At 40.7% G+C, this 15,571-nt stretch overlaps 2 protein-coding genes across 4 annotated transcripts in view; both read left to right on the forward strand.

Moving 5' to 3' along the window:
- The window catches only part of LOC127791056 (uncharacterized), a 76,497-nt gene that overhangs the window by 51,902 nt on the left and 9,024 nt on the right, over positions 1-15,571 (forward strand). The window lies entirely within an intron of this gene.
- LOC127791057 (uncharacterized) lies at positions 1,702-2,131 on the forward strand. The gene is made up of 2 exons (XM_052320796.1): positions 1,702-1,797; positions 1,895-2,131. Exons 1-2 carry the CDS (start codon positions 1,702-1,704, stop codon positions 2,129-2,131), a joined length of 333 nt encoding a protein of 110 aa, XP_052176756.1.

Consider the following 15,571-nt stretch of genomic DNA (forward strand, 5'->3'; position numbering starts at 1 on the left):
GTGAAGGGTATGATGGTGATGATGATGAGCCGCTGCCTCAAAGTAGAAAAAGACCCAATGTATCTACCGGAAGTGGAAGCGGTACTGGTAGTGTTAAAGGGCCAACACAAAAGGGTCCACTTGATGTTTTTCTTAAAGACCCAGAAGTTAATGTGTTGAAAAGCAAGGGCAAAGGAAAGCAAACAAGGTTGGGTGAGCATGATTTTGCAAAAAAAGAGTTAAGAGCTCGAGTTTGTAGAAGCTTTGCACAATGGATGTATGATGCAGGCATTCCATTCAATGCAGTGACATATGACAGTTTTAAAGTATTTATAGAAGCAGTTGGTCAGTATGGTCCGGGTGTGAAGCCGCCTAGTTACCATGAAATTAGGGTTCCCCTTCTCAAACAAGAGGTGGAAGCCACTCGTGAAATGATGAAAGATCATGAAGAGGCGTGGGCCAAATATGGATGTTTCATTTTGTTAGATGGCTGGAAAGACAAGAGGGAAAGGACATTGATTAACTTTTTAGTCAATTCTCCTAAAGGAAGTATGTTCTTGGAGTCTGTTGATGGTTCTAGCTATTCAAAGACTGGGGAAAAGATGTTTCAATTATTAAGTAAATGTGTGGAAAAGATTGGAGTAAGAAATGTGGTGCAAGTGGTCACCGATAGTGCTTCAAACAATGTTTTAGCAGGTATGAAATTCATTTTTGTAATTTGTATTATGTTTATAAATAGAACAATTTGAATATTCATTAGATATTTATTATTTACTAATATCTTGTTAATTTCACTCTAAATAATAACAGGAAGATTTTTGGAGGCAAAATATCCTACGTTGTTTTGGATACCATGTGCATCGCACTGCTTGGATTTAATGTTGGAAGATATTTTCAAGTTGCCTAATATGAAGAAGACATTTGAGAGAGCTGTTATGGTGAATGGCTATATCTATACTCGTTCGGGTCTAGCAAACATGCTTAGAAGGTTTACTGACAAGAAAGAGTTGTTGAGGCCTGCAAAAACACGGTTTGCAACTGCCTTTATCACTTTGGGCAGGATGCACAGTCTGAAAAGCAACCTTAGAAGGATGTTTACCTCCGAGGAGTGGATGATAAGCAAGTGGGTAAAAGAAGCGGGGGCTAAAAAGGTTGTAGAAGTGATTTTGATGCCTTCATTTTGGAACAATGTTGTATTTGCTTTAAAGGTGGCTGGTCCATTGGTGCGTGTATTGCGCTTAGTGGATGGTGAGAAGAAGCCTGCTATGGGATACATATATGAGGCCATGGATAGGGCCAAAGAAGTGATTGCTAACTCTTTTAATGGGGATGAAAAGAAGTATGCACCCATTTTTCAGATCATTGATAGTCGATGGGATGTTCAGCTTCATCGCCCCTTGCACGGAGCTGGTTGGTACTTGAACCCAGAATATTTCTACAAGGCTGAACGTATAGATCCAGAGATTATGATTGGCTTATATGAATGCATTAGAAAGTTAAATCCAGATATAAAGGTTTAAGACCAAATTGATGCTGAGCTTTCGATGTATAGCAATGCAGATGAGTTCTTTGGAAATTATATGGCTATTAGAAAGAGAGCTGAGAAATCACCAGGTACACATATATATTATATATTACATTATATATATAATCATTCTAGATAATAGATTATAACTAACCCATGAATTTTATTGGACAGCTGAATGATGGGCTTCGTATGGAATGTCAACACCCACGTTGCAAAAATTTGCAATTAAAATTCTTAGCTTGACTTGTAGTTCATCTGGGTGTGAACGTAATTGGAGTGTGTTTGAAAATGTAAGTGCATTGTACATATAACACTTACAATTTTTATTAGTAGTTGGTTTGTTTCATGTAGCTTATTCTTAGTATGTTTTTGCATAAATTGTTGCAGCTTCATACTAAGCGGAGAAACAGGCTTGATCAACTTCGTTTAAACGACTTGGTGTTTGTGAAATACAATAGAGTATTGAGGCGTTGGTATCAAATGCGTGATACCATTGACCCTATCATATTGACCGACATTGATGAAAGCAATGAATGGTTGACTGGAAAACTTGATGAGGAGAATGATAAAGATGATGAAACTGTTTTTCCAGATGACGTTAGGGGATGGGTTGACATGGAGTAATGTTGCTGCGGCTGCAGGAGTTGGAGAGCCTAGTTATCAATTTAGAACTAAACAAACTTGATCACAATTGGGATCAACTTCGGCTTCGACTTCAAAGCGGCAAGTAACTCAGGAGATTGAAGAGGAGGAGGAAAGTGAGGCAGGGACCGAAGATGATGAAGACTTGGAAGAGGGAGAAGAATTGAGAGATGAAGAAGAAGAAGATGAAGGGGTGATTGAAGGGGATGATGAAGATATTGACCTTGATGTTGATGATCTCCTTGATGATGATTGATTAAAAAACTTCTTTATATTGATTGTGGACTTGTAGTGTTTATGTGTTTGTTTAGAACTTTGCATTATAATTGGTACTTGGTAAAGTTTGAGACTTTAAGTTTGAACTTTGATGATGTTTCTAGTTTAGAATTTGCTTGATGAATGAATTAACTTTGATGTTGTTAGTTTATAGAATTTGAAGATAATGAATCATGAATGATATGAATGTGTTATTATTGATAATTTGATAGTTGTTTATGATTTTACAAGATTTTGATTTTTTTTCCTAAAAGGCGCGCCTCGCCTCGTGCGCCTCGCGCCTCAGGTTCCAGGACCTTTTGCGCCTCGCTGCGCCTTGCGCCTTTCAGAACTATGGTTTGAACTAATATGACTAGGATCCCATACATCTAAATAAGCAACAAAAAAAGGAGAATTGTCATGCGTATTAACTCTACTACTCTACTCGGTTATTTATAATATGACTAGGATCCCATACATCAAAATAAACAACAAAAGAAGGAGAATTGTCATGCATATTAACTCTACTCGAGATTGAACTACAACTATGTTTTCCAAGTTGATACAAGTCACACAGGTAGGAAGACTTGATAGACTAGGAATCATCTTCTTTAGACTAGATAGATATGTGTGCCTTAAAGGACAATGGACCTAGGGATGGAGCCTGTGTTGAGGTCTTCCATCTCTCTCTCTCTCTCTCTCTCTCTCTCTCTCTCTTTGTACATGCCATTATTTTATGTGAAACTGAAGCTAGCAATAAGATGGTTCCTTTAAAGCATCTTATTGTGCTTTAGAGTCATGTTTGGTTTAAGAATTAATCTCTCTAAAAGTGATATCATTCTAATAGGTCAAGTTAGTAATATCAGTAATATCCTTAGTCTTCCTTTTTTTCAGGTTGCAAGGTTGGTGTTTGGCCAACCAAATAACCTAGGTCTTCCTTCGGGCTTGACATTCAAAGTAAAGAAGATGGTTTTGGAATGGTCTTATAGAGAGGATAAGAATCTGGACTCATTTTATGGTAGAGGCAATGCTTATTTAAAGGAAGGGTAATGATTTGCATGAAGTGCCTTTCTAGTTTCTTGTATGTTTTTGTTGTTGTGATTTTTACTTCTTTGCCAACTAGGTTGGAAAAGTTATAGAGATCTTCTCTAGGGGTGTTCTAGATGAGTTTAAGTATCACTTATCTGGTTGTAAGGGTTGTTAAAAGTTGGTTGGAGGATGATTTAGTGTAAGGAACTTGATGGTCTTCATTAAGCCCTCCTTGGTTAGTGATTGTTGAGGTTTGCTTGTGAGAGGAATTGACTTTGTACAAGGTTTGTTGAGGTTAGCTATGTGTCATAGACTTGACGTTCTGCCCTTATACGCCGCCTCACCCCTTAGGGCCTAGGTACAGAGCCTACCTTATCCCTTGAGATATAAGTAATAACTATCACGAATATCCATCTTGGTAGCAACATGTACTTACATCCACAATCGAAATATATTAGCAACCCCTAGGAATCTAGAGAGCACCCATGGTGTATGGTTGCCTTTTGCATTAGCGAGAGTTAGGTTGTGATATTCTCCCTTGCCCAAACTCGTAAGGCCCTCATTGCGGATGACACTTGACTTGCTCATGGCCCCTGGCTAAGCTCACTGACATGTTGTGTTGAGCAACCCTTGCCTACTTCACCTCGTAGCACTTGACGCGAAGTGCTTCTGGTGCATCCTACCTGCTTCTATGCGTCCACTAGTGATGTTTCAAAAGCTGCTTGTCCATGCCCGAGTCTAAGATCACCCTGTGCGCACCCTCCTACAACCACATAGCATTGCTTTGATACCATTTGCGATAGACTTGATGTTCTAGCCTCATGTGATGCCCCACCCCATAGGGCTTGAAGAGTGGAACCAACCTTTACCCCTTGGGAGACAAGCAATAACCACTAGAAGTAAGCATCTTGGTTGCTCCACGTACTTGCATCCACAATTGATATATATTAGCAACTAGCATGAATCTAGGGACCTCCCTTGGTCTATGGCTTAGCTCTTACGTTGGGGAGAGTCAGGTCATGACATATGGCTTCTAGTGGGCGGGTGATCTACTAGCCTGAGTAGGTTCTTGTTTGGGATGCAAATGCTTATGGAAAGGGAATACAAAAATTTGGGTTGATCTCTTAAGTTAGTTTCTTTGCGGTCAATAGTTTGTCTTTTATTAGGTTTTGGCTTGACATTTGGTGTTCTTAACACTTCTAAATTGGCAAGTTAGTTGGTTTTTGTGACTAGTAGCTTTTTTGGTGTGTTTGGTGTTGTGGTTTGGTCCCAAAAACATAGGTGTAACCTTTAGGATAGGAGATCGAATCCATGATACCTTTTTGTGGTGAGTTTCGAACTCACTTGTTAACCTTTAGGTCATAGGATAAAGGGATAGTGTTTAACAAAAGTAGTGTTTTTGGTTTTATCATTCTATAAAATTGGATTTTCCTTTGAAAAATCTTATAGAAGTTGAAAGAAGTTGAAAGCCCCTTCCAAATTGGTTTTTACTATTTGTCACGTTCCAAGGGTAGTATTTGTAAATTTCTTTTCCTTTCTATTACAGATATTTGCCACTAGCTATAGGTGGTTATGATTACACTTGTACTGCACATGGTTGCATGTGCTGTGAGGCCAAATGGTTGTACTGCACATGGGTGCATGGGCTGTGAGGCTATAAATAAGCCATAGCTAGAGGATGGGAAGGCATGTTGAGGAATGAATTGAATATTCTTTGTTGTTTTCTCTCTTACTTTCTGTTACCTTTCTCTCCCTTTCTCTCGAACATTCTCCCTCTTTCTTGCTGTTTCCCTCTCTTCCATCTGAACTCTCCCTCCAAATTCTACTATCTGATCTCTTAATCTTCTCAATTCCCTTTCCATACCCTAGCCCAACCCTAGGGTGTGACAATTGGTATTAAAGCTGGTCAATTCTTGGTCGTGATTTAAACCACTGTTGTTAGAATCGTATGATTCACGAGTCGAATTATACGATTGGACTTGATTCATATAGAAATCGAGTCAAATCTATATGGTGAATCGAAAATCCCTTAGAATCGAATGTGAATTGGACGAATCAATCGTGATTCATTCGATTTGTGTGACTTCGTCTGCATGTATACTTTAATCAAATATTCGTTCGATTTGGTTATTTTTGAAGACAAAGAATATGATGAAGATGGTGATGCTCTTGAACTTGAAGATGAAGATGATTGATAACTAGTGAAGATTACGAACAATGGAGTTTATTAGCAGCCCAATAGTTGTAGTTTGTTGTTTTTTTTTTTTTTCTAGCATGTTATTTTAAAAGTAGTTTGGTTTGGTGCAATTTGAATATAAAGGCAACATGAATATACTTTTGCCTTTTGGTATAATTTTAAACTTAACAAATATATTTAGAAATATTATTTATCTATTTATATTTAAAAGAATTGATCATGGTGGGCACATTATTTATTTTCTATGGATATATATTATTTATAGTTAAAATTGAGAATGTGTACCGAATCTTATAATTCGATTCAATTCTCAATTCACAATTCATAAAATAAGGATTTCGATTCTCGATTCGAATCTCGACTTAACAACTATAATTTAGACTACTCCTGTTGTTATTTTGATGATTTTTGATTGGGTATTTCAGTAGCAAATTTCGAATGAGCAAGCTGCTTGGACTGAATTTTTTTGAGACGCGAAGCGGGGGTAACTGCAAAGTGCAAGGTGGGTTTTTGAAGCTATGCAGCGTTTTTGGTGTAGCAGGTTCAGGTGAGTAAGGTAGGCGCGGTTGGAAGTAGTGGTTGAGTGATCGCTGATCCCCAAAAAATTTCGATCAAATCTAGGCGATCGTTGATCCACTGGACTTGAGTCCATCAACGATCAATGCAGTGAACGTGGTTGGCAATTCTCAATGAATTAAAGGCGAAATTAGGCAAGACTGTTGAAGGATGGCCGAAGGCACTAGAATGAAGTAGCTAGAAACTAGGTTGGATGCGTTGGAGCTTGGCTTTTGACAGCACTAGGATGAACTGGAGGAAAGGTTGGAGACGATGGAACTCGGCCTCCGTTAGACGCAAGAGGTAGTGAGTTGAGGCAGAGAAATCTAAGAGAAGACTTCTCTACTCTCTAAGAAGAATTCTTTGGTTTTAGACAATAGGTAAGCACTGTTCTAAGTATGTTCTCTAGTATTCCTAGCGCAAGCTTGTTGGCGGACTTCCCTCCAAGGTCCATCTCGGCTTTGATTCTGATTGAGTTAAGAATTTGGCAGCATGCTTCTGATCCTTTGGAAACAGAGGAACGACTGGAATTTGTATCGAAAAATTCCACTAGGGGAACAAATGCAAATCAGTATCACACCCCAATGCCGAGGCTAGACATTCCGGTATTCGAAGGAGATAAGCCAAGATGGTGGATACGAAGATGTGAACAATTCTTTTGTCAATATAGAGTGGCGCAAGGACAGAAAGTGAATTTGGTAGCTGCTTATCTCAATGACATAGTGGACGTATGGTTCCAAGGGTGGACTAGGAGGAGGATTGATTGGAGTTGGCTGGAGTTTGTGGAAGATTTCTGTATGCGATTTGGGAAAAAAACTAGGACGAACATCATCGAAGAATTCAATAAGTTAAGGCAGGAAGGTTCGGTAGAAGAGTATCAAAACAGGTTTGAGGAGTTGAAAACATTAGTGATCATATTTTATCCGATCTTGAATGGAGCATATTTTGTGTCTAGTTTCATAAGTGGGTTGAATGACGAATTAAACCTACTTACGCAAGTGAGAATGTGAATTAGATCATTAGTGATCATATCTTACTGACTGCTGAGAAGGCGAGAATGCAGGAGCTTACATTAGAAGTTATTTTTAAAAGGCACAAAACTCTAATTGAAGGTTATCCTCTAAATAGTTAGGAGGTTAGAGAAAATGCTTGGATGGAAGCCCCAGGTCTGCGGCCTTCTCTGCTGCTTGTCTCACTGTGGCAGGCATCATCATCTTCACCATAGATCTTAATTCATCTTTAAGGCCACTAATGAAGCTTGACACAAAATATTGCTCTGTGAGAGATGGTTGAGTATTCCACATTAGGGCCTTTAACTCCTCAAATTTCTCTTGATAATCAGTCACTATCCCCTCATGCTTAAGCTTATTGAACTCTTCAATTACATCCGCCAGATTCCTTCCTCCAAATCGTTTACACAACTCCTTAGCAAAATCAATCTATCTTGTTTTTGCTCCCCTAGATCGAAACCACCATGGGAACCACGAATCAACCATATCATTTAGATAGGCTGTCATCAAGGTAATCCTCTAATGTTCAGCTACATTGTAAAGTTGAAAGAAACGCTCATACCGGCAGATCCACCACCACCTTGGCTTGGATCCGTCAAATAAAGGTATCTCTAACCTTGGCAATGGTGTGTGATTAGTAGCATGAGGGGTTAATTCCCTTACCTGAACTCCTGGCTCCATGTCATGCAATTCCTCTGCCTCTGTCACTCCATGAGGCCTCAGGAGAATGCTTTGTCCGACCAAGTCTGGGTTGGATATAGTCCTAGGAGGAAGTTCCGGAGGTAACTGGAACTGAAGAAGGGATGATAGCATGTTGTACATGCTGTTAATCCTCTGGTTGTATTGCTCCATTGTCTCCCTATGCCCCTCCAATTCATGTTGCACTCTCTCCTGAGAGGTCGTTTAATCCTCCAGCATACCATTTCTGATTGCAGCCACATCTTCCCTACTTTGGGTGACCGCCTCATGCATTTGTGTCATTCCAAACTCTAGTGCTTCCATCCGTGATTCCAATTGTTTCAGTCTCGCCCCTTTTGCCATTGTCCGTCCTGTGCACCGACTCACTACGCCTACTGATCGATGGAGATCTGCAATTTCTACCACCGATCACAATTCACTTCAATCCGATCGCAACTTCTCGCTAGGGATTGCTGGCTCTTATACCAGAATGTCAAGCCTTGGATCTGACGCTAGGCCAATTTTGGAATTATAGAACAAATAGAGAGTTTGGAGGGAGAATTTAAAAGGAGGAGGCAGAATTCGGGGATGAGAAAGAGAGAGGGAAAAGAAGTTAGAGGGAAAGAATTAGAATTCTCTTTCATGATTCCCATCCTCTTATCCATGGCCTTTTATAGGCTTCTTCCCTCAGTTGTTATGACATAATCGAATAGGTACAAGTGACTTAGCTGTAACTGCTTAAGTACAATTGGCTTATTCATTCGTATTCTAATTACAATAGTACCCTCAGGGTCATGACAAGCATATGATCATGGATGGAGATGACTAGAAATCTATAATTTATGTAGCCGACCACACCTAGTAGGATTAAGGCTTATGATTGTTGATGTATTCTTCCTTGTTTTTGGTGTATAGAAGGTAATGCCAGTGTCGGGTGGATTTTTTTTATACTCGTGGGAGTGGGATTCCCCAAGTATGACTATAGGAAACGATTATTTTATACCTTATGTGGCATATCAAGAGGGAAGGAATATTAGAGCCCTTGGGAGCCTAGAGAGACAAACCTTTTTGTATCAAGGGAACCACTCTTATTTCATTTTTTATTTTATTTGAAGTTCCCTTTATATTTTGGATAACAATAAAAGTACTTTGCTGACCTAATTTCATATGTAGTGTCCGGGGTTAGGATTAGATTTTGGTTAGGTAGTCGATGTGCCATATACCTTTTGTATGGCTCATTTGTTGATCCGTTTTCTATGGCTAGAGAATATGAGGCTTTTGTGAGTAACCTTCAGTTCGTCTTTGAGGATGGATTGGTTTCAATGCTTTTTTTGCATGGATGATTCTCAGACCATTCTATGTAGTTTTCTGTGATTGTGTTAAATCCTTTCCTTGGCAAGTTATTTGAAGATAAGGGCTTCTCATAGGATTGCTTACATTGTCCAGATTGCTTTCTTCATGCTATACTCAATGATTGATAACCTCAGGAGGTCAGTTCATCATGAATTGGTGCCTATATTATGTAAAGAGACCAGATAATTGATGGATCACTTGCAACTTGTCATGGTCTTAATAAGTAGAAGTAGAGATATTGTGTAAAAGGGGGAGCATACATGTGCGGCAGTTAAGGGAAGCAACTAGCTAATTCTAGAAGAGGGTAACTATGTAAATAAAAGGCTGGCGGGATCCTATATAAAGGACCCGAGCACATGTAAAGCGGTTATCCAGATATTGAATTGAATTCATTCTCTCATTTCCCTCTCAATTCTCTCTCTCTCTCTCTCTCTCTCTCTATTCTCTCTACACTCTCTGTTCTCTTCTCCCTTTTCTTTGTTTCTCTTGTTCTCTAGAATTCTTCACAGAATTCTAGAGAATTCTGGTCAGATCTTCTAAGATTTGACAATTTGGTATCAGAGCAAATCGGGCCAAGAGAAGGCGATAACAGTAATGGTGGAGGGAACTTGAATGAAAACTTGGAGTTGTAGGTGCACCAATTTCATTCGACGGTGACCGACTTGCAAGCTCGGGTCGAGTTGCTGGAAATTGGATCCAATTGCAATCACAAAGCAATTGTGGCAATGGATCAGAAGATGGGACGCATTATTAGGAGGTTTGGAGAGAAGATTGGATGGAATCAGTGACAAAGTTGGAGCTCAGATCAGAGACCAATTGCAGAATTTCATGCTAATGTTTACACGACAGAATCATTTAAGTTTGTCACATGATTTTCCCCTTATAGAAAGAATCGAACTGGTGCTAACCGGGCAAGGAGTGAGGAATGGGAATGCTGGACTCTCTGAAAGAGAGGGCTCCGAGAGAAGAAAGACATACGGGAATAGCTCTAAGGCGGGAAGGACTGGTTATAGTTAATCAACCAGGGTTTTCTATGCCTAAATTAGATATTCCCCTGTTTGAAGGGAGTAATCCCAGGTGATGGGTGAGAAGATGTGAACGGATGTTTAGTTGGCACAATGTTCCAGAGGAGCGTCGGGTAGCATTGGCACTTGCCTACCTTAATGATGCAGGGGACACTTGGTATCAAGGGTGGTCGCAGGCTAGAGGAGAATGTCTGTGGGAGGAGTTTGTTGAGAAACTATGTGAGAGGTTCGGAGATAGAAATAGAATGGATGTGGTAAGGAATTTAATAAACTCCAACAAGAAGGGGGAGTGCAATCTTATCAAGCCCGATTCGAGGAGCTTAGATCCATAATGGTCACCCTAAACCCCCACCTCTCGAAAGCATACTTTGTCTCAAGTTTCATGAGTGGGTTAAGTGAGGAGATCAGACCTATGATCAAGGTGTTATGACCTGCAACGGTGGAACAGGCAGCTGAAGATGCTAAACTACATGAGGTTTTGATGGAGGCCCTCATGAAAAAGAAAAGGCAGTAGAGTAGGGGGGTCGGTATAAGGTCGGTCAGACCGATGGTGAAGGGGTATAATAGGGAGATGGTAAGAGTGAATTCGGGGCATAGAAATATGGCGGTTACAACACCTGTTTCTTCCTCGATAGGACGAAATGGGAGATTCACAGATCAAAGGAGGTAACTAGGACTCTGTTTTAGATGCGGCGAGCGTTATTTCCCAGGTCACCAATGCAAGAGACAACTGCTCTTACTGGAAGAGGAGGAAGAAGTAGAAGAAGAAGGAGATGGAGTAGAAGAAATGTTCAAAGTAGCAAGGGATGATAATGGAGAAATATCGTTGCACGCCCTTAAAGGGCTAGCTAACAATAAAATTATCAAGGTGGAAGGAAGGGTCCAGGAGGGGAGCCTAATAATCCTGATTGATAGTAGGAGTACCCACAGTTTCTTGGACGAGGGTATTGCCAAGAGGCTCCAATGCAAGCTGATAGGGACCCAGCCACTGTCTGTGACAGTTGCTAATGGCCACAAAGTGCTAAGTAAATCAGCTTGCACGGGATTTTGTTGGGAGATGCAAGGGGAGCTGTTTGAGACTGACTTGAGGTTGCTTAAGCTAGGGGGCTGCGGTGTAGTACTCGAGGTGGACTGGATGAAACAAGTGAGCCCGATCAGCTTTGATTTCAATCGGATGGAAGTAACATTTGAAAAGGAGGGAAGGAAACTGACCATTACCAGTAGCAAAGAGAATAATACATGCAAGATGATCACAAGAAGAAAATTTCAGAGATTGCTCCGAAGTAAATGGGCTCAGGTAGCCCAACTATTCTCCATACAGACACTTGAAGAGATAGCAGATGGTAAGGAGCAGGAAGGGGAGTTGAAAACGGCCACCCACACTGCAGATTCAAACAAATCGGAGGTATCATTCTTACACCAACTTAATGCTTTTGGTTGAGTATGAGGATCTATTTGTAGAACCTAACTCCCTATCTCCCAAACGAGCCTTTGACCACTCAATTAACCTTAAATCCAACTCTGAGCCTGTTAATATCAAATCTTATAGATACCACCCACACCAAAAAATCGAGATTGAAAGAATGGTTGAGCACATGCTTCAACAGTCGTTGATCTGACCTAACCAAAGCCCATACGCTTCCCTTGTCTTCCTTGTCAAGAAGAAGGACGGGACGTGGCGTTTTTGTATAGACTATCGGTAACTTAATGCCTTAACCATAAAGGACAAATTTTCCATTCCCATAATCGAAGACCTACTCGATGAACTAAAGAATGCCACCTACTTTTCCAAGTTAGACCTTCGTTCAGGCTATCATCAAATTCGTATGCATGCTGATGATATCCACAAAACAGCCTTTAAAACCCATCATGGCCATTATGAGTTCTTGGTGATGCCTTTTGGGCTCACCAATGCCCCAACCACTTTTCAATGACTTATGAATCAAGTTTTTGAACCATACCTACGCCACTTTATTTTGGTTTTCTTCGATGACATCTTAATATATAACCCAACTTTCAGCCAACACTTGAAACACCTAAGACTACATTTGAGGTTCTCAGAAACAATCAATTATATATTAAGAGGTCTAAATGTGCCTTTGGTCAGAAGCAAGTGGAGAATTTAGGGGCATGTTATATCGAGAGTAGGGGTGAGTACCCAAGGAAAGTGGCTACTATGGTGGTTTGGCCAAGGCCTACCAACATTAAAGCCTTAAGGGCCTTTCTGGGTTTGATAGGGTACTATAGGCAGTTTGTAAGGAATTATGGTGTTATTAGTCAACCCTTGACAGAGCAGCTAAAAAAAGAGGGATTTCATTGGGGACTAGAGGCCGAAAAGGCATTTGAACAATTAAAGGAAGCTATGAGCAAGGCCCCAATGCTCAGGCTACTAGACTTCATTAAGCCATTTATACTGGAGATTGACGCATGTAGTACGGGAGTGGGAGCGGTGCTGATGCAAGAAGGAAAACTGTTGGCTTATCTTAGTCAGGCCTTGTCTCCTAGGCATTGTCACAGCCCTAGGGTTTGGCTAGGAATTTGGATGAATTTAGGGAAGAGAAAGCAGAAAGGGAGGGAGATATAGAACTAAAACAAAGAGAAATGAGGAGGAAAGAGAAGAAGAACCGAGAGAGAGAATTAAGAGAGAATAGAGTTTGAAATTCATTCTTCAATTTAAGCATACGAACAAACCCCTAACAGCAGCCTTATATAGGCATCTTTGTCTTCTAACAGCCCAACCACTTGCTAAAAATATATCCTCACAGTTATTATAAACCTATTACAAGATTATCCCCATTATTATATTCTTATTACAGCATTGACCCTCCTATACTCCTAGGTACATGACAATCCCCCCTCGCTTTAAAGTTTCTTGTCCTCAAGAAGCTTATTATTGTTGAGCCACTTCTCTATCTTCATCCAACTGCCACCTTCATTTTCTGTTCAATCCCTTTTTCCCTCTTTCTCCTTCTAGGCTTCTTCTTCTTTGTTCTTAGGATTCGAGAATCGTCACCGGCATAACTTGGACTAGCACTTCAATAGGGGCAACCAGATTGACCTCAATGACTTCAGATTTAGTCTGAGTGCTTGATGGAATAGCAGACCAAAGCTTAGAGACATTGTTGTTTATGTTTCTTATGAATAGAGTTCGAGATGGTTGTTCCCCATGAGGATGTTCTCCATAAATCAAACTAATAAATCCTCTAGAATGACAATAAGGGTATCCTCCAAAAACTTTAGTATCTGCTAGTCCTGGAGGGAAGCTATCTTTCCCCAAGTCCAATTCTCCAACACTGCCAAAAAAATCTAAATCTTTAGTATCATCTCTAGCCTTGGATTGGGGCACATAGTCAACCCCATCAGTCACCCCCGACAGTAAGTCATCACCATTAGGGGAAGGTTTTCCAATAGTTTGTGCCTCAATTACCTCAAGGAATTCAAAAGGTTCATCTTCCTCATAGTGAGACTAAGCAGCACCACTAGGATGGCTACTTGGATCAGAAAGTTTAAAGAACTCACCATCTGGGATTCCACTGACCTCGGTTTCTCTAGGGCCGATGAACCAACTGAATTTCTGTCTTCTGTTCCTATTCTTCCATCCATTTTCACACCAAGCTTTTGACAAGATAAGGAAGGAGGTTCAACAGAGTCATGATAACTAGGCTTTGATGCCTCAATTTTGTAATTCCTATCATTGTATTGAGGTTCCCCAACAATTAAACCATTTGCCCCTGTCGGTAATTTTGCCACATCTGCGTCTCGTTCATTGGAATTTTTCTGAAGCTCACTCTCTAACATTTTTCTCCTTCGGCTGCTCCATTTTAAGGAAGTCTTCTTTGTTAAAATTTCATGATAATCCTCAAAGAATTCTGCAGGGAAGCTATAATGATAGTTCTTAGTAAGTATCATTGCAAACTCTTGCAATTGTTCGTGTAGCACTCGGCCGAATTCCTTGCTCGATTCAATGTACCAGACTTCTTGTTCCCTTGTCCAATTGGCTGATCCCCTTCTCTTGTTTCTTGTTGTTTCCCGCTAAAATTGCAGCCTCCTTTTGCTGCCATTGAGGCTCCAATTGCCTCATGCGTGCATTGCTTATCGTATACTTTTAAACCCAACATTTTAGCTGTGCAAATACTTCCGGACTTGATTGAATTTTGTTGTGCAAATACTTCCAGACTTGATTGAATTGGTTTAGCCTCCAGATTCACCTCAAGAAATCTCTGAGATCTGGATCTGGATCTGCTTTGCCTCCAAATCTGATTCAATTCCGATTAACTGAATCGGTAATGGACCTCAATTAATCGGATCGGCTCTGCCTCAATTCGCCCTTCTTGCCCAATCACCGACTTGGAGGACCTGCAGAATCGTTTCTCATCGTTTGAGATCGGACTTGCTTGCTTGTGCTCGCCTCACCCAATCACTTCTATGAAACGCCTCTAGACTAGCAACTAGCTGATGTTCAACAGTGGCGTAGGAACTCGCTTCTCGTCGTCATCTTCCTAATTTGTGTCAATTGTTGAAGTATGCTTCACCTTCACACGTCTTCAAATCTAGGCTGAGATTAGCAATGTTTCCAGCCACAAAACTTCTGTTGCGCCACTCTGATTCGCCTCCAATTTTAACTCGGTATTACTACGGACCTCTCCTAGCCTACATCGTCTTCACTTCTGAGCCGAAGTGGCTTTGCTCGGTTTTGCTTTTCAATTCCGAGTTTGCTCTACTCGGTGACGCCTTCCAAATCCAAGTTCAACTCTGAATTTAGTCATTGCTTCTTCCCTAAGAAGTGTTGCCTCTAATATTCAAGTTGCAGTGGATTACGGAACTTGCTCCGCCTGCTGTTTCCGACTTGCAACAGCCGCGACCCTCCCAATCATTGTCCACTGGTTGCGACCATCGGCTCGTTTATAGACTTCACCTGAATTGCTTCACATAATCGCCAAGGAAAACGCTTGGTTCCAGCGGAAAAACTATTGGCTCATCTCCGATCACCAACTGCGAACACTCCTATGTTCGCGTCGCCTCTGTCTAAATTGCTGCTCACTCAATTGCCTGGCCTAATCACCTTCAAATTTCGAATTGAAATTATAGCCAACTAATCGATCGAAATTCTCCTATTGAAATTACCTGGGTTGCTCGCGTGCTAATTCTGATTAGCTGAAATTGCTCCAAGAGTTGTCGGAAGCACCGTCAGGAACGACCTAGCCAAGTCATTTTCACATGCTTTCACAATCTGGACCTTAATCCAGATTCTCAGCCGAGAATTCCTCTGACGGAATCACTGAGACTAATTTATCCTGCAAAATTTGAACACATACTGCTA

Source organism: Diospyros lotus, chromosome 14 (genome assembly GCF_014633365.1).
Source record: "Diospyros lotus cultivar Yz01 chromosome 14, ASM1463336v1, whole genome shotgun sequence".
Lineage (NCBI taxonomy): Eukaryota > Viridiplantae > Streptophyta > Magnoliopsida > Ericales > Ebenaceae > Diospyros > Diospyros lotus.